The sequence below is a fragment of the Mytilus edulis genome, chromosome 7 (genome assembly GCF_963676685.1).
Source record: "Mytilus edulis chromosome 7, xbMytEdul2.2, whole genome shotgun sequence".
NCBI classification, from domain to species: Eukaryota; Metazoa; Mollusca; class Bivalvia; order Mytilida; family Mytilidae; genus Mytilus; species Mytilus edulis.
Window position 1 is genome coordinate 43,653,784 of NC_092350.1, and position 25,066 is coordinate 43,678,849.

The 25,066-nt window shown below is 33.1% G+C and overlaps 1 protein-coding gene across 1 annotated transcript in view; it reads left to right on the forward strand.

The window, feature by feature from the left end:
- Positions 1–313: 313 nt before the first annotated feature.
- LOC139481544 (serine/threonine-protein phosphatase 6 regulatory ankyrin repeat subunit A-like) overlaps positions 314–25,066 on the forward strand; it is a 29,015-nt gene continuing 4,262 nt past the window's right edge. Inside the window, exons 1-5 of the mRNA XM_071264953.1 lie at positions 314–482; positions 16,369–16,790; positions 17,334–17,502; positions 19,696–19,913; positions 23,274–23,313. Coding sequence (XP_071121054.1) covers positions 380–482; positions 16,369–16,790; positions 17,334–17,502; positions 19,696–19,913; positions 23,274–23,313 — 952 coding nt within the window. The 5' untranslated portion in view covers positions 314–379. The remainder of the gene's footprint in view (positions 483–16,368; positions 16,791–17,333; positions 17,503–19,695; positions 19,914–23,273; positions 23,314–25,066) is intronic.

A 25,066-nucleotide genomic window follows, 5' to 3' on the forward strand; every position in this document is an offset into this window, starting at 1 on the left:
TATAGAGTTATATTTTCATATGTCGAATAAAAATTATAGTACCAAACATCTTATTTTGAGAATTTACATCGTTTGAAATAAGTTAAACTGTTAAACATAATTATCCAATTACAGAACACAATTTATCTATATCAGGCAACTGTTTAAAAAAAACCCATTAAAACTGTATTTATTACATATAATGGGATGAGGTAAAACATCAATAAATATAAGAGCTCTTTTACTGGTCAATGACAACCTGTATTGTGATCTATTATTCCAGAAAATGTACAAAAAAAAATTAACTGCCAATGTTGTATAAAAATACAGATGAAGAAATGGAAATTAATTGGTAAAATGTCCATGATGTGAGAGGATATATTGATATTACTCATTAAACATGGAGGAACAACCTTCAACATCAGGTAGCCTAAAACGATTCATACCACAAGAATTACAAGAGGAAATCGATGTGATAGCTGAGAAACGACCGCGAATAACAGGTATTTATGAGATCATTCATTTAGTTCATGAGGTTCACTATATATAACAACGCGATATTGTTGTTTTTTAATAGACAACGTACTTTAGAGTTTAGTTTGGCGTTCATTATCACTAAATAGTATATATATTTGTTTTGGGGTCAGCTGAAGGACGCCTCCGGGTGCGGGAATTTCTCGCTGCATTGATTACCTGTTGGTGACCTTCTGTTGTTGTCTGTTCTATGGTCGGACTGTTGTCTCTTTGATATTTACCCCATTTGATTTTCCATTCTCAATTCTATTTTATCTAACGTTTTGAAAACTTTTTAAAGTAGACAAACTGCCTTCCTGTGGTTACCATTTGTTCTCTTCTGCTTCCCGACTTGTTTATTGATTCTTATAAGACAGACAGCACATAGAAAATAAAAACAATCCGGCTTTACTTCTCGTACAACTACATATAGATGACGTTTAATTTGCACTTAATAATTCAAAGTGTGTTAAAGGGGCACTAGCTGTCAAATTCATGGTCACCGATTTGACTCAAATTCTCATATTTGATTTATAATAATTTAAAACATTTATCCAAACTATCAAAAGTTTAAAATAAACAGTTTACAGAGCATGGGTTGATAAAATATAGGTTCGTTTCGTGTGTATTTTAGTCCAGACGCCATCTAATTAATATCGATTTGACCTCAGATGACCATATAATCGATGTAAACATAAATAAAGATATGAATAGATTAAACCAACACGTGCAATTGGATTTTTATATGGCTGTTTGATTTGATTTTATAGATTAAAAATAGATGTTTCTCGTTGCCTTTAGCCGTATAAGAATGATTTTATGTGCATTGAATTAGTAATCAAATGATTTACCGTAGTTTCACTTTCATTGTTTACATTCTTTTTCTTTAAATAACCAATACACGTACAATGCATGCGTTGTCAATCTCTAGCTAGGGGTTAAATTGAAGTTCACATGAATACGGATTAAAGAGTTCGACTTATTCACTTGCAAGTGAAAACCTAATTATCAATGTTTCTTAGCGTAATTTGACAAAATTGAACCTTTTTGGCTGCAAAAAGCGAATTGTTATTTCACTATTTCACTTTCATTATTGATTGAACAAAAAAAATCAAACTTTAGATTTTTTATATATCTCGTAGTTAGTGCCCCTTTAACTTTGTTGATAGCATCTAATCATAAGAAATTGAAATAAAGGATACCTTAAATATCAAAAAAAAGAAATCGACATTTAGAGTCGGTTAAAAACATCACTTTGCATCAGTTGTTTAGCAGACATTATAGAAGAGATAATTTGAATGCAGTCATATTTATAATTTATTTGTTAATTGTGTTGTCTTACATCAGGCCGTTGACAAATTTCTTTACAATTTGTCCTATTAAAGCTTTATATATATTCTTACGTGTAAAAGTGAAGAGTGAATTATGGATAATTCTAGAAGGTATATATAAATGTTATTCATAACATAATTCATAACATGCATCCAGTGCATCTTATCAGTTCGGTCTGCGTTGAATCCCTCACTGTGTGCTCCTCTTAATCTTTTGCAACACTCTTACATGATTTTGAGATAACATTTAATAGATCTAAAAAAAATGTATATATAAATATAAAGCCGATGAAGTTTTTCTATAATTTTGATATAATTTGCCCCAAAAGTAGTACAACACACTGTACAACTTTCATTGAGAAAGCGCAGGTGCGATGTTTTTTAATTTCCATTTATGTTCTAAAAGAAATTCACTACGAAATAATTGTGGTCTAGGACCAATTGGAGGACTTATTCTCATACTCTTTACACTGATTCTGGTGTAATACTGTGAAACACAGATTACATGGGAGGCATTTATAACTTGGACATTCCTGGTAAAAGTAATTAAAATCATCAAAGCATGACTGCAGGGTCTTACATTGACAAATTAGTTACAGGTCAACTTGTCTAATCACTTTATCCTATTTGAAATAATTTCCTTTAAAGTTTAATTTCTGAAATATATGAAAAGTTAATAAAATAAAATATTAAACATTTATACAAAACATTCATTGATATCTGTTTTCATTTCTCTTGTAAGATGGGAAATTATTTAAACTTTCTTTCAAAATCAAGAACGGCTAGCTTATATTTTTTAAGTTTTTATGTAGTAAGTTTTAACACATATTTAATGATAAAAGCAGATAATACAGGAATTTGAAAAAATGAATTGACATATTCGTCTTTTTTTTCCTTCAAATTTAAAAAAAAACCAATCATATAATTCAGTAAATAACATGTCTTAATTTCTAATAATTATAATCATCTTATATAAACCCGTAATATTGTAATATTTTCTATTGTAAATGTTACAAATTTGAGTGTCGTTTGATAACAGAAAGCACAAGAAATTACTATTGTAGTCAACAACTACAGCCACACTCCTAAGGTAATTATTTCAATAACAATCATGGTGTTGGAAGAAAAGACACCAAGGTTATTAACCATTAAGGGATCAAATAGAGAAATTACAACAAGTTTCTTCCAACTTCCTCCCACGATAAAGAGAGTGTTGCTGGAGTTATTAGTATGACACTAAGAGTTAACACAGTGTTTGGAGTATGAGAATCAGTGCTCTCTGCAAGTACTGTATAATGTATATTCAATGGTTACTTGAATTAGTGATTGTATATAATTACTAAAATTTTCAGGAATTATCTATATTTACTATAAAAAGTTGTGAGAGATTATACATAATATCTTGAATGAAAAGACAATTGATCGATTACATGAACTAATTCATTCTATAAAATTATATATCAACATCTTTAGTAACATAAATATTAGACTCTTTAGCATAATATTCTGATACAAAGTATTTATACTTAAAAACTAAAATGTAAATGTAGATGACATCTGCTATAATGGTCTGGGTGGTGGATCCTTCGTTTCTTTAATCTTAAATGATCTTTAATTCATTTTCATTACAGTTATTTCATTTTGCTCATTATTCTATTCTTGGTTTTTGTGGGTCTATTTTTTAATTTTTTTTCTCAATTTAGCCCTTTGTTTAGCACATTCATGACATTAGCACATTTTGCCCATAGCTCTATATTCTGTGAGCTGTATTCAGCCAATACTATACAACATCTGACAGGCTTATCTTTTATATTTTTATTTTGGCAAGAATTAAAAATTGATTTTTTTTTAAAAACAACCTAAACCCTTCAGACACCTCAAACTGATATCTTGTTTATAATCTTAGAATAAATTCATGTTTTGTTGTCGGGTATTATCCGTTTGCATTGAAATTGATATTATTAATTGCAACTTAAAACACTTATTTGTTGGTGGGTAAATATGTTTTAATACAGTTACAACTAATTTCAACAGAAAAACTAAACATGTTCACTTCAAAAAGATTTAATAAATGGACAGGAATAGAAAACTGTTCGCTTAAACCATAAAAGTGTTATACAATAATATGATTTGTTTGTCTACTGATCTATTCACAGACTTATTTTCACCGAACAAAGACTTTTTTTATTGTTGATTCTCCATGAAATCATTCCAGTGACATTTAATATAATTCCTAAATTTTTCAGTAATTATTTAAAATCCCTGGTCATTTTCAGCGATTATGTAATATCACTAAATTTGAATAATGCTTTAAGTAATAATGCAAAATCCCTACAAAATTGAGGATTCTACATAATTCCTAGCTGTATCAACTCACGCTAACATATAAGTGTATGCTTGGTTCCATCTTGTATGAAAAAAGTCAACTAATTTGAGTTTTATTTCTCTGCGGTATGGGCTTTGCTCATTTTTAAAAGTTGTACGTTGATCTATAGCTGTTATTTTCTGTGTCATTTGGTCTCTAGTGGAGAGTTTTTCATTGGCAATCATACACTATCTTCTTTTTAATATCGTGTGATTCAATCGATTTAATATATAACAAGCTTATTCGAATAATATCTGGGATTGCTAGACATAGTTCCATTGCAGTTTCAATATTTACATAATACGTATAACACATCCTGAATTGATGTAGTGGTAAAACATGTAGCAATTATACACAATTTATTAACCGATTATTAGTCCCCCACCAACAAATTCGAAGGGGACTTTATGTTAGCAATCCGTCTGTCTTGTCTGTCTGTCGATCGTTCAGTCTTGCAAATCACTTTTCCAATTTTGTTTCCTTCGTGCTTAGATATATTCTACCTAAGTCTACCTAAGTGTATCAAAACGCAGGAGATCAGCTTGCTCCTCTATATTGGGCTCTAATTCACTGTCACTATCACTGTTGATTACTGTGCTACCTCCGATTGTGAAGTTGTAATCTACTTAGTAGTCATAAATCATAGGATGTTCTTTCCAATATTTATCTAGTCTTCGTTCGAATTTTTTAACGTTTTTGGCAGTTACAATTGTCTCAGGAAAATTGGTCCAGACTTCCACTACTCTGTTGGTAAAATAATACTTTCTAACATCCAGCCTACACCTGTTCTTGACTTACTTCAAAGAATGCCCTCTTGTTGTTGAACCACTACTTAATGTGAAAATACCACTTGATGGCCTTTCACAATAGATGTTATTGAGAATCTTGTACGTCTCGATCATGTCGCCTCTTAGTCTACGATATCTAAGTGTTGGTAATTTCAGGAGTTTTAATCTGTCTTCGTATGATAGATCTTTCAAGTTTGGAAGCATTTTTGTAGCCCGTCTTTGTACGTTTTCAACTGAGTCAATATCCTTTTTCTTATAAGGACGTTAAACACTGCTGGCATACTCAAGATGGGGTCTAGCTAGTGCTTTGAATAGTAAACAGAAACTCTAAGACTTGTAGTCTGAGTACTTAAATTACCTTCGGATTAGTCCTACTAGTTGATTTTCTTTGTTAACCTGTGTTTGTATATGCCTGTCAAATTTAAGCTTAGAATCTATGTTTACACCTACATCTTTCTCACATTCCACAGTTTCTAAAATTGTTTCTGCACTATCATATGTTGGCATCTTGCATCTCCCATCTTGGTTCTTCGTTTGTTTCATGGATATTGGCAGCACTTTGCATTTATCGGGGTGGAACCGTAACAGCCATTTCTCACTCCATCTGAACAACTTGTCTATGTCTTGTTGAACTATGTCTATATCATTTGGGGTTTGTTTATCTCTATATAATTTTGTATCGTCTGCGAACATATATACCTCAGAGTCCACACATAAGGGTAAATCGTTTATAAAAAGAACAAACAGTATTGGTCCGAGAACCGACCCTTGTGGTATGCCACTAGTTACATTATGCCACTGTGAGTAATTGCCATTAACTTGTATTCTTTGCTTTCTACCATTTAAGAAGCTCTGGACCCAGTTACATGTTTGGTTACTAATTCCATACGATCTTAGCTAGTAAATTAAACGCTAATGTGGAACCTTATCGAAGGCCTTCATAAAATAGCGTCTATAGATCCCCCATTACCTAGAATGTTAGTCCAATGGTCTAGTACTTTTAATAGTTGTAATCCTGTTGATCGTCTCCCGATAAATCCAAATTGTCTATCACTATTAGGCCATATTTGTTCATATGGTCAAAAGTTCTCTTTCTTATCAATTTTTCCATGATCTTACATATAATACTTGTAAGGCTAACTGGTCTGTAGTTTGACGCAAGCTGTTTATCTCCCTTTTTAGCTCACCTGGCCCGAAGGGCCAAGTGAGCTTTTCCCATCACTTTGCGTCCGTCGTCCGGCGTCGTTAACTTTTACAAAAATCTTCTCTGAAACTACTGGGACAAATTTAACCAAACTTGGCCACAATCATCATTATTATAGATAGAGATAAACTGTAAACAGCAATACTGTTCAGCAAAGTAAGATTTACAAATAAATCAACATGACCGAAATGGTCAGTTGACCTCTTTAGGAGTTATTGCCCTTGATAGTCAATTTTTAACCATTTTTCGTAAATCTTAGTAATCTTTAACAAAAATCTTCTCCTCTGAAACTGCTGGGCCAAATTAATCCAAACTTGGTCTCAATCATCTTTGGGGTATCTAGTTTAAAAAATGAGTCCGGTGACCTGTCATCCAACGAAGATGGCCGCCAAGGCTAAAAATAGAACATAGGGGTAAAATGCAGTTTTTGGCTTAAAACTCAAAAACCAAAGCATTTAGAGCAAATTTGATACGTGGTGAAATTGTTTATCAGGTCAAGATCTATCAGATGAATCGGACAACCCGTTGTTGGGTTGCTGCCCCTAAATTTGTAATTTTAAGGAAATTTTACTGTTTTTGGTTTTTATCTTGAATATTATTATAGATAGAGATAAACTGAAAGCAGCAATAATGTTCAGCAAAGTAAGATTTACAAAAATCTGCTCCTCTGAAACCACTGCGCCAAATTAATCCTAACTTGGTCACAATCATCTTTGGGGTATTTAGTTTAAAAAATGTGTCCGGTGACCTGGCCATCCAACCAAGATGGCCGTCACGGCTAAAAATAGAACATAGGGGTAAAATACAGTTTTTGGCTTATAACTCAAAAACCAAAGCGTTTCGAGCAAATTTGACAGGTGGTAAAATTGATTATCAGGTCAATATCTATCTGCCCTCAAATTTTCAGATGAATCGGAAAACCCGTTGTTGGGTTGCTGCCCCTAAATTAGTAATTTTAAGGAAATTTTACTGTTTTTGGTTTTTATCTTGAATATTATTATAGATAGAGATAAACTGAAAGCAGCAATGATGTTCAGCAAAGTAAGATTTACAAATAAGTCAGCATGACCGAAATAGCCAGTTGACCCCTTTAGGAGTTATTGCCCTTTATAGTCAATTTTTAACCATTTTTCGTAAATCTTAGTAATCTTTTACAAAAATCTTCTCCTCTGAAACTACTGGGCCAAATTAATCCAAACTGAGCCACAATCATCTTTGGGGTATTTAGTTTAAAAAATGTGTCCGGTTACCCGGCTATCTAACGAAGATGGCCGCCACGGCTAAAAATAGAACATAGGGGTAAAATGCAGTTTTTGGCTTATAACTCAAAAACCAAAGCATTTAAAGCAAATCTAACAGGAATAAAATTGTTTATCAGGTCAAGATCTATCTGCCCTGAAATTTTAAGATCTTTGGGGTATCTAGTTTAAAAAATGTTTCCGGTGACCAGGCCATCCAACCAAGATGGCCGCCACGGCTAAAAATAGAACATAGGGGTAAAATGCAGTTTTTGGCTTATAACTCAAAAACCAAAGCATTTAGAGCAAATTTGACATGGTGTAAAATTGTTTATCAGGTCAAGATCTATCTGCCCTGAAATTTTCAGATGAATCGGACAACATTTGTTGGGTTGCTGCCCCTGAATTTGTAATTTTAAGGAAATTTTGCTGTTTTTGGTTATTATCTTGAAAATTATTATAGATAAAGATAAAATGTAAACAGCAATATTGTTCAGCAAAGTAAGATTTACAAATAAGTCAAAATGACCGAAATGGTCAATTGACCCCCGAAGGAGTAATAATTGTCCTTTTATAGTCAATTTTTAACTGTTTTCTTAAAATTTGTAAATTTTTGATAACATTTTCCACTGAAACAACTGGGCCAAGTTCATTATAGATAGAGATAATTGTAAGCAGCAAGAATGTTCAGTAAAGTAAGATGTACAAACACATCACCATCACCAAAACACAATTTTGTCATGAATCCATCTGCTTCCTTTGTTTAATATTCACATAGACCAAGGTGAGCGACACAGGCTCTTTAGGTTGCACTTGTGTAAAACCAGCAATGCAATTTTCCATAGGAACTGCCTAAATTGCATATGCAGTCACTCTTCATTCAGGAAGTTTTGAGGAGAATGTTATATTTCCCTGGAAAGGAGACATGCACTACTTTTTTTTGCACTAATAAAAACATATAGCTGTGCGGCATATTTTCAAGTTTTACTGCCCTCCATTTATAAACATTGCAGGTTCGCACTGAATTTTTCCATTAAATTTGACTCAACACCCAAATGTCTTCCAGTCCTCCTGAAAAATAAGTTAAATAAATAGACATTTTTATTGATATCCATTTAATTCTCCAATCAAGTCTTAATTAAAAAAAATTACTTTGCATCCATGGCAACAACTATGTAAACAGTAGCAGTATTTAATGCGTATTCAATTTCTCCCCAAAAGAGGCGTGACTTGAAAATCACGCGTGATTTACAAAGTGCAACCTATAGAGCCTCTAGTTAAACAGCGCTGTTATCTGACCAATTTTCCAACCTTCTGGTACAATACCGGATGAACATGAACTATTAAAAATGATACAAAGAGGAATGTCAATTATGTCTGCAAGTTCATATAAAACTTAAGAATGTATCTGGTCAGGCCCTGGTGACTTTGACGTATTTAAGTTTTTTAGTATTTGTTAATTTCTTTTGGGTTAAAGACTTCATCACTAGACGGTTCATCGTACTTCATATCTTTTAAAACAGTTTCATCCTCATCATCTTCTTTAGTGAATACACTTGTGAAAAATTCGGCAAGTATTTCAGCCTTATCAGTATCATTGCATGCAATACACGTGTTGCCATCTCTTTTATCATGAAGTTCAGAAATACCACCTTTCGACTTTCTCTTTGAGTTAATATATGACCAAAAATGATTTACAATTTGTCTTTGCTGATTCAACAATGTCTTTTTCACGGTTGATTCTGCCTTGTTCCTAGCTTTAGTATACTCCCTATAACTATAATTGTCTCTCTTATTTGAATACTTCTCCCATGCTCTATGTTTTTTCCTTATTACTCTTCTAGCTTCTACACTTAAAGGTTTTTTTATTATACTTCTTTTTCGATATTTTCTTTTTAGGAATATGGTTGTTCATTGCTATTTGTAATCTATTCACAAAAGCACTAACCTATCTTCAGTGTTTTTGTCTGCTAATAATTATTCCCAATAAACATTTAAAACTTTTCCGACTTAGATAGTTCATGTTTAATATAACATGTATACTCAAAAACTAAAGCGTTGTGATCACTATGTGCTACTGGGTTTATACTGATTTGTTATTTGGTATAATTTTTTATCATTAAAAGTTACAAGATCAAGTTTGAATTGTGTTCAAGTCTTATAATTTTTTTGTAGAGTTATAGTCCTTAGAAAATTTACTTAAATAATCAGTTTTTTGTTATGGCTTGACCATTGAGTATAACCGACAATGTGTATTTATGGTTATAATATATGAAACGTCAAAAATAAGTAAGTGAAAAGTCCATTGAACGCGACATAAAGCTGCAATTATAAATGTGAAATTTATAGTATATCACGGATGAAGAGAGCTTCCAGAAATGTGATCAATGGTTTGAAGGTATCAAATACAAAGTTATCTATGTAACTCACTCTGTTGTAAGCCACAAACTGTGTCCTAGCTGACATATATCCTTAAATGTTCTACAGTTCTATAATGGCCTTGCAATTTAGTTCAAGTTCGTGTAAGGGGGAAACAGAAGCGATGATGACGATATTGTGATGTTCTTATACGGATTTAAAATGAATAATCCTCATAGGCCTAGAAAACATCACAAATTTAGAATATATTAGCAATCCAACACACTATTTGAATTATGGAACAAGGTAACAGAAAACCCTCCGGCTGATGTCTATCTGATATCAATATTCCATAAATAAATCGCATATGATAAATAAATCAATAAAAAATATAGGAAGATGCGGTGTGAGTGCCAATGAAACAACTCTCCATCCAAATAACAATTCCACTTTTGGTCGTGTGAGAAATGTCGGTAAACAACTTACGATTTATCACTTATGAGTTTCTAAGGTAATTCTATTCCACAGGAAACTGGTTTTGGCACAGTTTCTTGCCCATTAGAAGAAGGACGTCTCCGATGAGATCGCTATGATCTATAGTATGTTCTGATGTTGCTTTTGCGATTAAAGGAAATATTTTCCCAAACGTTGCTTGACGACGATGACGGTCGAAGATTATCCTCTTGAACATCCGACAAGAGTTAGTACTTGGTCCTCATCTGATTTGGCGAAATCTCTCATAATTGAAAGTATCAGAAGAAACCAAGCGTTTTGTCCTAACGTGGCATCCTGCCGATCTTGTCGCTCTATTTGTGAAGTGGCGCCCTCGATGTTTGATTTTGTCGTAGTAATGTCCAACAAAAAGTGTTACCAAATGATAATTTTTAAAGGCAGATTGAGATTGGCAATCGGTCCTTTTTCGGAATACGTTTTTGTTCGTGAATGCAACTATTTCTACTCCGTGAACTTCAGGTTTTGTTTATTGAAGTATGAAATTTTATTTATTCATAGAAAATCGAACTTTCTATAGAAGTCACATATTTTGTTTTCGGTGACACGAGTGCTGTCCCTTTAGACAAATACATGAATAGACCAGGTACTAGGTCCAGTACACGCAAGCAATAGTATGGAACGCGTTTTTGCAACCTTGACATTCAAATATAGTTTTGGAAGTTATTCTCACCTAGCCTACGATTAGGATCTCTTCCTTGACGGTTAGTTATTTCTGGTCTTGAGGGAAGAAGCTAATCTGGTTCTATGATTGAAACGTTAGAAATCTTCATGCCGACTTCAATTGGAACAGTTTGCTTGTCAATATATGTATTTCCAATTTTGACCCAACCAATTGCAAGTTTCAACTGTGGGGCAAATGGAGTTCTTGATGTTCTTATGCGTTATTCAAGGACGTGGTGTACCTCTATAATGTCTCTTACATTTACAAAATGCATTTTGCACTTTTCATCTATTATTGGAATGCTTTCTCGGAGTTTTTTTAAATGGGGATTATGAATTGTGACTTCAGGAGTAGGGATTTCGCCCCGATTATTGGGAATGTTATTACATTAATTAATGTAGTCAGATCAAATTGTACGTTACCATGTACTTAGTTTTTGAATAAATCTATTCATATTCCCGAAAGTAGCTACTCTTCCGGACCATGCTGTTAGAGTAGTTTACCGGTTTATCCCGTATGTCGAACAGACTGAAGAATTCAGGCTAGGTAAGACACTGATTGCTTAGATCGTCAATAATGGCGTACATCCGAACAATTTTGTCGGGCCTGTCCTTGTGGTACACATCCACAGGTATATGTTGGCACAACAGTTCTCATTCTTAAGATCTTTGTGGATCTCTGTGCAGTTGCACTCACAGAGGTTACCTTGATTTCAGTAGACTCTGTCTGCTTCCTGTCGTAGATTGTACCAGAAGAACTAAATTAAGAGTGTTAGTGCGGTTGCACCCTAGCTAGTTATGTGTACTGCGATGGTATGTCGTTAACTTCCACACTTATTACAACTGATACTCGCGTTACAGTCGCGATGCTTTATATTATGCAAATTGCAAATACTGTTTTGTTGACTACCGTCTCCAGGTTGATGTTCAACTGCCGTCTTATGGATGTTGCCCTTTGAATACGTCTGAGGTCAGAACTTTGGCGCTGCACATTTTATATTTGGTGCGACTTTTGATAAACAGATGGTCGTTCTTAATTTTGCTAATTTCCCTGATGAAGGCAGATGATTCTTAAAAAGGTACAAAGGCAACTTCGTATTTAGACTTGTATTGTGTAGCCCTATTATTCATTTTTCTCGGAGTTGGTTTTGTAATTTTTCAAAATTGGATTTATCCCAGACGAAGAGTCGAAATAAACAAGCAATAATCCCACTTTGGATTTTCTTTGTGATATTCTATTTTTAAGATAATATCTGACAAATCGCAAAAAAGTGTGTTGTCTTTGTTTGTCAATGTAGGGAAGTTAACGAGACGACCCCAACATTTCTGGAGCAAGATATTGGTCGTCCAGTCTTTCCCATAGTCTCCGTATACCTCTTGTATGGTTGTTGGCATTTAAAAACACTCGTATGCTAATGACATGTCAAGCAAACTCTGGCCCAAGCTACTTGTTAAAGTTAATTTGATCTATCTGTTCCGAGTCTAAATTCTGCAATTTGTCTGTGGCGTTTATAAGGCTTTCCGTGTATGGAAGGATTCTGCCCAGCCATTAAAGCTTATTTATTGGAAGAACAGCAGGTTCTTTCGTAGGAGAAATCTAGTTATCCCCGATAAAGGGTCTCTTTGTTACTGGGGTGCAACGGGGATTTCTTCTGAAAGACCCTGTTTTAGATGTTCTCCTCTAAAACGCCTTGTTTTCGTATGGCAGTACTGCTCCAAGATCTGGAAATAAAGTAACTTCTAGTGTCTAAGAACCAGTAGGCAACACAGCAGGTGTTTGTGATAGTTCAAACTTGACACGAGTTTGATTTTTATACGCCCGTCAAAATTTTGACGGGACGTATTATGGTATACAAATGTCCGTTGTCCGTCCGTCTGTCTGTCCGTCCGTCTGTCCGTCTGTCCGGCGTAAACATGTCGCACCGTAACTTAAGAACGACTTATTCAAATTTCATGAAACTTAATATAGTTGTTTCTTATGATGGTCAAATGATCTGTATACTTTTTGGTGAAAATAAGATTTAAACTTTTTGAGTTACGGCACTTTGTAACTAAAACAGGGGTGTGTTTTTTTTCACATGTCGCACCGTATCTCGAAAACGTTTCTTGATTATTGTTTAAAACTTTACACACTTCTTAGTTATATTAATCTTAATATCTGTATACTTTTTGGTGATGATTCAAAATTTTATTTTTGAGTTTTTGAGTATTTTGTAAAAAAGGGGGAGTTTTTTTTTACATGTCGCGCCGTATCTCAAAAACGATTTATGATTATTGCTTAAAACTTTACACACTTCTTTGTTATATTAATCTAAAGATCTGTATACTTTTTGGTGATGATTCAAAATTTCGTTTTTGAGTTATTGAGTATTTTGTAAAAAAGGGGGAGTTTTTTTTTACATGTCGTGCCGTATCTCAAAAACGATTTATGATTATTGCTTAAAACTTTACACACTTCTTTGTTATATTAATCTAAAGATCTGTATACTTTTTGGTGATGATTCAAAATTTTATCTTTGAGTTATTGAGTATTTTGTAAAAAAGGGGAGGGTTTTTTTAACATGTCGCGCCGTATCTCAAAAACAATTTATGACTATTGCTTGAAACTGTACACACTTCTTTGTTATACTAATTTAAAGATCTGTATACTTTTTGGTTTGATTAAAAATTTTATTTTAGTGATATTTGTAAAAAAAAACCAGGGTGCGGGGTTTTACATGTCCCGATCGATGTGTCTCAAAAACAATAAATGGTTATTGCTTAAAACTTCCTCAGAATATTGCTTGAAACTGTACACACTTCTTTGTTATACTAATTTAAAGATCTGTATACTTTTTGGTTTGATTAAAAATTTTATTTTAGTGATATTTGTAAAAAAAAAAACAGGGTGGGGGGGGGGGGGGGGTTTCACATGTCCCGATGTGTCTCAAAAACAATAAATGGTTATTGCTTAAAACTTCCTCAGAAACTATTTATGATTATTGCATAAAACTTCCACACAAGACGTCGGGCGTATCATGCGCTCATGGCGCAGCTGTTTATTGATTTTTTGTTCTTTTTAGGGCCCGTTACGGTACGATAGTTGGTACATGGCTTTTATTGGTGAAATCTTGCACGTGTTCAATAAGGTGTTCCTTTTGTTGAGGAATATCGTATAACGTTCGGCTGTCGCCATATTCTAGGACATGGACCTCGGCTTCTGGACTGCTGCCTCTCTTTTTGCTGCGAGATTGTTAAAAGCAACCTTAAATTCGGATTAATATTACACCGCACATTTCCTTTTCCTTTTTGATTTCTTAAAACGGCCCCCTGTTCTTTTTGAGCTTGCTTATGAGCTCATCCTCCTTTTTAATTCCAGCTTTCGGGTGAGCGGCATTACATGTATCAATATTACGTGTGGCCTAAGCTTCTTGTTCTGCCTCGGCTTTTCATTGGTCATATTTTTACCTCACCTGACCCGAAGGGCCAAGTGAGCTTTTCTCATCACTTTGCGTCCGTCGTCGTCGTCGTCGTCGTCGTCCGGCGTCGTCTGTTAACTTTTACAAACATCTTCTCTGAAACTACTAAGCCAAATTTTACCAAACTTAGCCACAATCATCATTTGAGTATCTAGTTTAAAAAATGTCTCCGGTGACCCGGCCAACCAACCAAGATGGCCGCCATGGCTAAAAATAGAACATAGGGGTAAATTGTAGATTTTGGCTTATAACTCTGAAACCAAAGCATTTAGAGCAAATCTGAACGGGTTAAATTATTTATCTAGTCAATATTTATCTGCTCTGAAATTTTTAGATGAATTGGACAATGGGTTGTTGGGTTGCTGCCCCACAATTTGTAATTTTTAAAGAAATTTTGCTGTTTTTTTGTTATTATCTTGAATATTAGTATAGATAGAAATAAACTGTCAACAGCAATAATGTTCAGCAAAGTAAGATCTACAAATAAGTCAACATGACCTAAATGGTCAGTTGACCCCCTCAAAGGGTAATGGCCCTTTATAGTCAATTTTTAACAATTTTAATTAATTTTATAAATTTTTGTAAATTTTTACAAAATATTTTCCTCTGTGTAACTAAAGGGCCAAGTTTATTATAGATAGAGAAAATTGTAAGTAGCAAGAATGTTCAGTAAAGTAAGATCTACAAACACATCACCATCATCAAAACACATTATTTTGTCATGCATCCATCTGTGTCCTTTGTTTAATACATGTATGCACATAGACCAAGGTGAGCGACACAGGCTCCTCTAGTTTAATCAACTGTTTACATAACTTTTAAATTTTTGAAATACTAAGAGTTTTCTGCCTCAGGAATAGATTACCTTACCTGTATTTGGTAAAACTTTTACGAATTTGGTGCTCAATTGGTCTTCAATTTCGTACTTTATTTGGCCTTTTTTCTTTTTAGAATTCGAGCGTCACTGATGAGTCTTTTGTAGACGAAACGCGCGTCTGGCGTAGATTCAACATTTAATTCTGATATCTATGATGAGTTTATTGTTCAATTATAATAAATATATTTCAGGTTGGGGACTATGTTTTACCGTAGAAAGTCTCAGATGCGTCTTTATTATATGATTGGTTGCGTTAGAAATAATTCATTGGGGCTTGAATTTATACTGATTTTACCACGGGTTGGCCCTTTATGCTAAATATTTTACCACGAGAGACAGTGATTTTGGTCGAAGAGCTCTAGCTATATAGGTGAAGGCAAATATTTGCCGATCCCATAAACAAACGCGCTTTTATATCGACGGAAAAAATAGTGACTATTTACCTTAACGTGTTTGGATAGGTTTAGATGAATGTGAATGATAATTGTACCTATATGTCTTATACGAATAAAAATGGCTTCTAACACATTTTAACATCGTTCGTTTACGTTTCCTTGTTGCGATGGTTTTCGGTTTCTCAAGAGTGTATTTTCCCGAAAATGCTTATATTCTTACGTCATCGTTCTTTGACGTCGGGTAGCTCAATCATAAAAAAAAAATATGACGTGGACGGCGGGACGTTCAATCGGAACAGCCCAAACATTATATTCATATTTTATAACGGATCAAAAAAGAGGGACGAAAGATACCAGAGGGAGTGTCAAACTCAAAGATAGAAAATAAACTAACAACGCCATTGCTAAAAATAATAAGAAAAACAAACAATAATAGTACAGAAGACACAACATAGAACATAAAAGACTAAATCAATGTGAACTCAAAACCTTTGAACAACGTAATGTTAGAATGTCGTTAAACCTTCAGTGGCAAATATATCATACGTATTCAGGACAAGCTAATTTATTATTTTATTTAAAAGACAAAACGATCATTACATTTCATCAAAGTCCAAAATTGATATGATTTCTGAATTTGAGTAATAATTAATTAAAAGCAATACTATTTCAATCATATTTTTTTATAGCAAATCCAACAGATTTAGATGATAACCAGAAACATTGGCTGATTGTTGGAATATGTCTTCATAGAGTTGTTTCTCGTGCACTGAGGAAGTATATTGTTCCAATCTTGTCAGTACTATATAATGATTTAACTCGCAATCAGAGGATTGATACGCAAACATATCCAACATATTTAAAACGATATGGACCGACAAACACCCCCCTGAATTACGAAGCTGTCAACAACAACAAAACAACGTATGGTAATCAAATAGCAAAGTACGACTACAAAATCAAGAATGATGTAGATTTATCAAAGTTATTTCTACAGACACACATGGTACACTATACAGGTTTTGATGAAACATGCGATTCCTCTGCTTTGTTGGGATTGATCATCAACATTGACAAGTTCCTTCCAGTTGTAAAGTCAGATGCTGAAGATGTATGTACATAATCTGTGTTAACTGATATCTTACATTGTTTTCGCCCCCCTTTTTGTAAAAACAATGATCTTAGATTTAAGTTACTTCTTGTAACTTTTAGCCGAGAGAAACTACATTTACAAAGTGCTTTTGAACAATAGACCAGATGCTTAAAAAAACTATAAGAAATATTGAAACTATATAATTCGTAATGATGAGAAATAATCTTAAAAGAAAACAAAAAACTAAATGATTAAAATGCTGTAATATCGGTGACAAAAATAAAATAAAACATTTAGTGTGTACGACACTTTTAACAGTTATTTTTGTTTCATTATTATCTGATGAAGATGTCTAAACAATAGTCAATACATTTCCAAAGAACAAAGAAAAAAAACCAATTTTATTTCACGTTTACAATTGGTTATAGAAAACAAGAAAAATGCAGTGACCAGTTATGATCAATGTAACACAATTACACGCCCTTAATTCTCAACACCTTCTCTGTCTTTCTCTTTGAATACAAAAAAAATACATGTAATTTGTATTTTCTTTCACGCCAGGTACGCAAAAAAATAAGGAATCCATGGGCTCATTTTAATTTCACTGAGTGGGATGCTGTAAAGTATTCCGATTCATTCCAGCTGATGGAGAAGCTAGTTAAGGACCTCTGCCTGATTTCCATCGAAGAACATCAAACAATTCAGGAAATAAAAAATTTGGAAATAAATGGTAATAAATTGATAATTGCAAGTTTTGGATTGAACATGAATTTTAGTTTGCTGAATGTCTGCATGTTCTAGTCTGAATTTTCCCGTTTTGACGCTAAACTTTAACAATATCATTTTTGTGCCTATGCCTAGTGAAGCCAACATGAAGTAATAAACCAATACAGTTAACTCTCGTTGTCTCGAACTCGGTTGACTCGAAATTTCGGATGAGTCGAAGTTTTCACGTGGTCCCGAACTTTGTTCCATATAAATGTATGTAATTCGACTCCTGATGAGTCGAAATTGGATGTGTCGAAATTTCGGTTGAGTCGAACTAAATTTACGATCCCAAGGTTAACAAAAGCATTCAAAATTCATTATTTATCTCGAACTAATACACATATGTCAAAACATGACCTCCGGCATTTAAATGGATTGAAGAGTTAATCTGACAATACACGTGTAATTAAATTTCCAGTCACTGACCACTGTATTGATTTATGACATGCTGTTTCCACGAGTGTTTACCTAAGATTATCTTTTATAGAATTTTTATAAATAATTAGTGATACATTGTTTATGTTCATGAAAAAGTATTTAAAATGTTTACAAAACAATTAATTTTGTGATTTACACTAATGAGCTTGGGTGTGTTTAAAGTAAGGATTATGACTTCCGTTGATGATCACCTAAAAATTACTCAATCGGCGTCTTTAATCTTGTATTTTCTTTTATTAAAAGGAAGAGTGAGATAAGACAAAATGAAGAGGAATTTAAATTTTTTAAAGTCTTTTGTATCCGAGAATAAACAATTTTGTCAACTTTAAACGACCTGAATAACGAAACTATCGATTGGAAATTACTCTCTCGGATAAAAGCCATAGGAAACAATTGTAACTGAAACAATTGAATAAGTAAAACAATGTTATTATAATAACGAAAGACCATGACATACAAATATATCGATCTGATACCAGAATATCGATCCCCTTCCCATATTCACCCTGATTTATTTTAGCTTTACCATGCTAAGCAAGAGTTGTGTCCCTTGTTCAGTCAAACTTCCGGTTTTCGTTTGAGTCGAACTATGTGTATCTCGAAATATTTCTCCGGTCCGGCTGACTTCGAGATAACGAGAGTCGACTGTATATTCATCATTTATTTCGTAAAATACTAAAACAGATAGCTGTATTATATCACCATGATACAAATGCGTCAACAGAACATCTAACAATAAGTTTTTGTCAATTGCCAAATGAAAAAGCTATAAATTTATTAGGAATACAAATGGAAAAAACAAAACGAAAATACTTAGATACTTTCTCAGACTGTTTCGGTTGCTCTTGTTTTTGTTTGAGATTTTAACAATTGTGCCACAATAAATGGAAATCATAAAACTTACATTTCACGTAGGTATTTACGTAACTATTTACACCACTGGGTCGATGCCACTGCTGGTGGACGTTTCGTCTCCGAGGGTATCACCAGCCCAGTAGTCAACACTTCTGTGTTGACATGAATATCAATAATGTGGTCATTTGTATAAATTTCCTGTTTACAAAACTTTGAATTTTTCGAAGAACTACGGATTTCCTTATCCCAGGCATACATTACCTAAGCATTATTTGACACAACTGTTTGGAATTTTGGATCCTAATGCTGTTCAACTTTGTACTTGTTTGGCTTTATAAATATTTTTATATGAGCGTCACTGATAAGTCTAATGTAGACGAAACGCACGTCTGGCGTACTAAATTATAATCCTGGAACCTTTGATAACTATTTACACCACTGGGTCGATGCAACTGCTTGTGGACGTTTCGTCCCCGAGGGTATCACCAGCCCAGTCGTCAACACTTCAAAGTTGACATGAATGTCATTAATGTGGTCATTTTTATAAATTTCTGCTTACAAAACTTTGAATTTTTCGAAAAACTAAGGATTTTCTTATCCCAGGCATAGATTACCTTAGCATTATTTGGCACATCCTTTTTGGAATTTTGGATCATAATGCTGTTCAACTTTGTACTTGTTTGGCTTTATAAATATTTTGATATGAGCGTCACTGATGAGTCTTATGAAGACGAAGCGCACCTGGCGTACTAAATTATAATCCTGGTACCTTTGATAACAATTAGGAACAGATAAAACGTGTACAAGGTTTATGAATTCTTTTCGTTATTGTTTTATTTAACCTCCAAGCTTGTATTTTTAGGTCGAGATTTTTTGAGTGGTACAACTCTTAATCTAGAATTAGTCAATGATATTTTTCAAGAAACGCATGTTTTAGCTAAACATACACAACTGGTGGCAATTGGAACAGATCATAATTCTATGAGAATCGAACATACACAAGAGAATATTGAAAAAATTCTTAATAGATTAACTCAGTTAGAGAGAGACATGAAGACAGGATTTTTGGAAACGAACACAGTAAGTTAAACGTTAGTTTATTTATTGAAACCTCTGGAGTTTTTATCATGATCATTTGGATCCTTTTTGAAATAATCTACACTAATCACGTATCAATAATTTTGGTTGATGTTAGTTATTATTTTTACTGTCAAATATATGGAGTTAAAATCAATGCCATGTTACTTTACGGATATCAATTGTAAGTATATATGACAATTTTATAAAATGAAACATTTATTACACGTGTATTTAATATTAATTTGTAACAAGCAACACGTGCACACTAACGAATATGCAGTTTTTATTATAGCAATTTTGTATTCAATGTGGAGAATATACGTTTCTGTTTTGATGAACCCAAATTATTATTTAGCTATGGTATCTTTTTCCATTATAAAAATATGGACATGGTGTGTGATTGTCAACGTGACGACATAAATATCAAAGATCCAATACATATGTCAAAAACCTTAGATCACTCACTATACGGCCTCCAAGAATTTCACAAAGTTTATAATTATGATTAATCTATCGTTGAAAACTTAAGAAGTCTCTTTTTATGATAGCATATACACACCTTTAATTTTACCATGAGTGTATTAAAAAAACTAAGAAACATATTACATGCTGTGAGGAAAAGTGTTACAGTCATTTTATTATGTAGAAAATTTTGAATTAAACCTGGTTTTATAGCTAGCCAAACCTGACACTTGTATGAGAGTCGCGAAAAATTCCATTAAATTGACAACGATGTGAGAACAAAACAACCATAAATAATAGGTAAAAATAGCAAAATAGGGATGCAACAGTCAACATTGTGTTAATATATAATTGTGGTTTATAAGTGCCTCAACCAGCCCTTCAAAATGAGACTGTGAATCGTCGAAGTGATCTGACCCGTATGTTTGTGTATGTATATTGTTCCAAATATCCTTTAAAACCAAGAGGTTATAAACTTTAAGATAAAAAATACCGTCATTTATTGAACAACAAATTTGGAAATTAGTATGGCGTTCATTATCACTGGACTAGTATATATTTGTTTAGGGGCCAGCTGATGGACGCCTCCGGGTGCGGGAATTTTTCGCTACATTGAAGACCTGTTGGTGACCCTCTGCTGTTGTTTTTTAGTTGGTCGGGTTGTTGTCTCTTTGACACATTCCCCATTTCCATTCTCAATTTTATTTGATCATTATTACTGGTCAAACATGGCGGTAAAATCGGTGAACATGAATTTGACAGCTAGTGTCACTTTTAAAGTAGACAACCTCTTGCCAAACAAAACAGTTAATAGCAATTTTTACTTAAGCTAGATGTACAATGCATACTAGCTTGTGTCTTAATATCCGGATTATGAAAACAAGTTTTGACTAGGCATTCTATGACAACAATAGAACATTTATTGATGTTAAATGACAAATGTAACAAATTTATTTCCTTAATAGAAACTGAAGTATAAATGCATTTGAACCACTTTCATTTAAATTTAATTGCCATCATTTCTTTAAAGGTATTCAGAAAAAAACAGAGTGCTATTTTATCGTTGAAGCACTAATTGAACATTAATTTTGCATGTGAAAGATGCTACATTTCCATTCAGAATATACATGATTGAAATGGTTTTATTTTATTACAAAATATTCATACAATTGCGATAAGTAAAAATTGTCATTAAATCCAGTGTTTACACTCAACGTCTTCTCAGTGGTTGCAAAGTACTTTTCTTAAATCAATGAAGTTTTGAATCAGGACAACACCGTCACAACAATTTTGTTAATAGTCTTAGGTGTTAAAAGACAATGTAATAAAACTATGACAATGTTAGTTACACTGTTCAAACAGCTAATTGGACATAAGTGACTTTTGTCACGCCCTCATGAATGGGCGAACTTACTATCAAATACCTTCAGAAAGCTACCATTAAAATTATAACTAAACGAAAACAAAACAATACAATTTATTTTGCGTTGCCATGGCAGGCAGATGCATACAATGAATTATTCCCATATACTGAAATGCCATAAAATCGACGACAGAAATACATTTGAAGCACTAACGTTTGTACTTGTCTGGCTTTCTTACTATTTTGACCTGAGCGTCACTGATGAATCTTATATAGACGAATCAGGCATCTTGCGTATTAAATGATAAGTCTGTTGATAACTATTAGCTAATTGTTAAAACACACAGTAAAGCATGTGTTTGAGGCAACATCAGAGAGTACAAAACAGAACTCAAAACGTGCCCAAAAGAATAAGTAAACTTGTCCGACTATTAGGGATGGAAAAGTGGGAAGGGTATATGCACGGTAGAACGCGAAATAAAATTGCCATTTCATGATGAACAAACAATCAAAAATTTCTTGCCCGTTGATCTTTTTATCGATTTCACGAAGCACAGTGAATAACGAACCCTTTTCACGGCTGCACGTGAAATAAAAAGTCCAAAAACACGTTTGACGAAAATAAACCTTTACCACCCTCGACTATCATTTAGGTGCTTGTTGCAATTAGTCATTATCGTCGTCGGTTAAACACCCATTGATAAGGGAAAAAACAGGGTTAGAGTGCTTACCATATGATACAATCTTTAAAAACGACATCAATAATTAAGTTTTTGAACTGCAACTAATATTCAGACAATTAAGATATGAATATAATTTATGTTTATACATTTATTTTACAAAAAAAATGATTATTAGAAAATTGAAATAAAAAGAATACTCTAGTGTTGCGCTTTTTAAGTCCGTCAGTATATATGGATGAAGTGTAACAGTTTCGAATTCAATAATAGAATAATACTTGTATTAAACAGATGGTGCTAAATGTCTGCGTCAATTTAACATCCCCATAATAATTGTTCTATAGTTTTTGTTTTACCTTACGAAATGTACGTTATTACAATGTACAAGGTTTATTTATAAAAGGTAAAGGATTGGTACGGGATTATTTAGGTATTGTAACTAATAGTACTTAGTGCATTCTCAAACCTAAGTAACCCAATTATTTATGGCATCATTTGAAACAAATTAATATTGGAACCAATGTTTTTTCGTATATCAGGTCATAACTATACCATTTGCCTATTTGTGTATACTTTGATAAAGAAAAGAATCGAAATATCAAAAAGTGTCTACGAATGTGGCAACACGGCTTAAAATTTTCAATGGACTTCTTTTAAAAATAATTACCGGTTGAGGATGATTTGTCCTTATATTTTATTATTTTTTAATTGTGGGTAGTAATCAACTTTACTGTTCATATATAAAGGTGAACAAAAAAGGGTCTTACTACCTCTAGATTAATCTATTCATTGTGAGAATAACATAATATTAGAACACATTTCATATTTATTATTTTTTTTTAATTTATTTTACAGAGGTTGATGGCTAAAGAAGAAAATCATAATACACTACTCGGTAAGTAATATTACTAAGATCAAAGATATTCTTTGCAATATAGGATATGAGTAAGCAAAACATCTTTGATTATACCCCCTCTTTAAAAAAAAGTGAGGTATACTGTTTTACCTCTGTCTGCCCGTCCATCCATCTGTCTGTGAGTCCATCCGGCAGTCACTATGTCAGTCCGTATGTCCTTCCCATGGATATTTTCGTTGCTTCTTTCTCAGGAACTACATTTTAAGGATTTTTGAAATTTGGTTTCAGGTTTTATATAACTCAGCCATACTGTGTGATGCGTTTTCAAATTCATCGTTCTACAACTTCTTGTTTACTGTCAAGTATTTGGGTGGGATATCATCAGTGAGCAGCACCTCGCAGTTTCACTTGTTCATTAACGAATATGACAGTGCATAGTGCATTTCAAAGAGTATTAATGAATCTAAATCAACCAAATTATTTCCCTTCTTTATATAATTAATTTTGATAATTTAGTGTACCTAGAATATTAATGAAGTTTTTCTGTAACTGTAATATGTTAAAAATTAATCAATAAGCGTATCTTTTCCATTAGACGGAAGTGTTATTTTCTAATAACGTCAACATGTATTTAATAATTAGATAACGAATTGGAAAAAGGAAGATATAAAAAATACCGTAATCCGAGAAAAGTTCTAAACGGAATTTCATTAGCAAATGGCAGAACCAAAAGCTCAAACACATCAAACGAATGGAAAACTGTCATATTCCTGACTTGGTACAGACATCCTCTCTTGCTTAAAATGGTGGATTACACCTTATTTTTGCTAAACCTCTCACTAGTATCTCAAAATACGACGTGTGAACAAACCAAACAGACATAATAGGTGAAAATCTAAAAAAATAGGGGCACTGCAGTCAACATTATGTTATAATCTTAATCATAATAAAAACAAACAATTATGTCAACAACAAAAAAAAAAAATGAAAAAAAATTGAAGACAAAGCAAATCAACAAAAACAAATTTAAGTACCGAGCCACGTCGAATTGATATTACCAAAAATAGATTAAACAGTAAAAGTAATTATTTACAAAGACAAATAAAAACTTACTATAACACGTAATGAAGATGACAAACAACGTTAGCACCTAGAATCAATACCATTGCGCATTATTTGTGAAGTTGGTACTGAATATTTATCAACAAGGTCTTCCAATAAACCTTTTAGATAAAATGACGAGACATCCTTTGTCATTTCCATGGTTCATCTAAATTCTGCTCAGACATTGGTGACGATTTACAAAGAAGGAGCTGCTATATTTTGTAACAACTATGGAAGCATGACAATATATTATATTTTTTTTTAGACATAAAGCGTTCTCTGCGTACTAACTTTTTAGCCTGATGTCTATGATGAGTTTCATCTTTGACCAAAACACACAACTCCCTTAAACTAATGTAACATAGCTCTTTATTGTACACATTGAAAAAAGTAAAATCACAAAAATACTGAACTCAGAGGAAAATCAATTTGGAGAGTCCATAATCACATGGCAAAATCAAATAACAAAACGCATAAAAAACGAATGAAACCTCGATTTAGTCATCAAATACATCTAACTACACACATGTTTATACACCATTAAATTCTATAGAATGAGTGATGATCGGGATAAATGTTACAAAGCATAGGAATTTTTCCAACTTGCAGAACAACCTTTAGCAGAAATTCCAATGTAAACTTTGTAGCTATATCATAATATATATTTTTTTGGGCATTTAAATGAAAT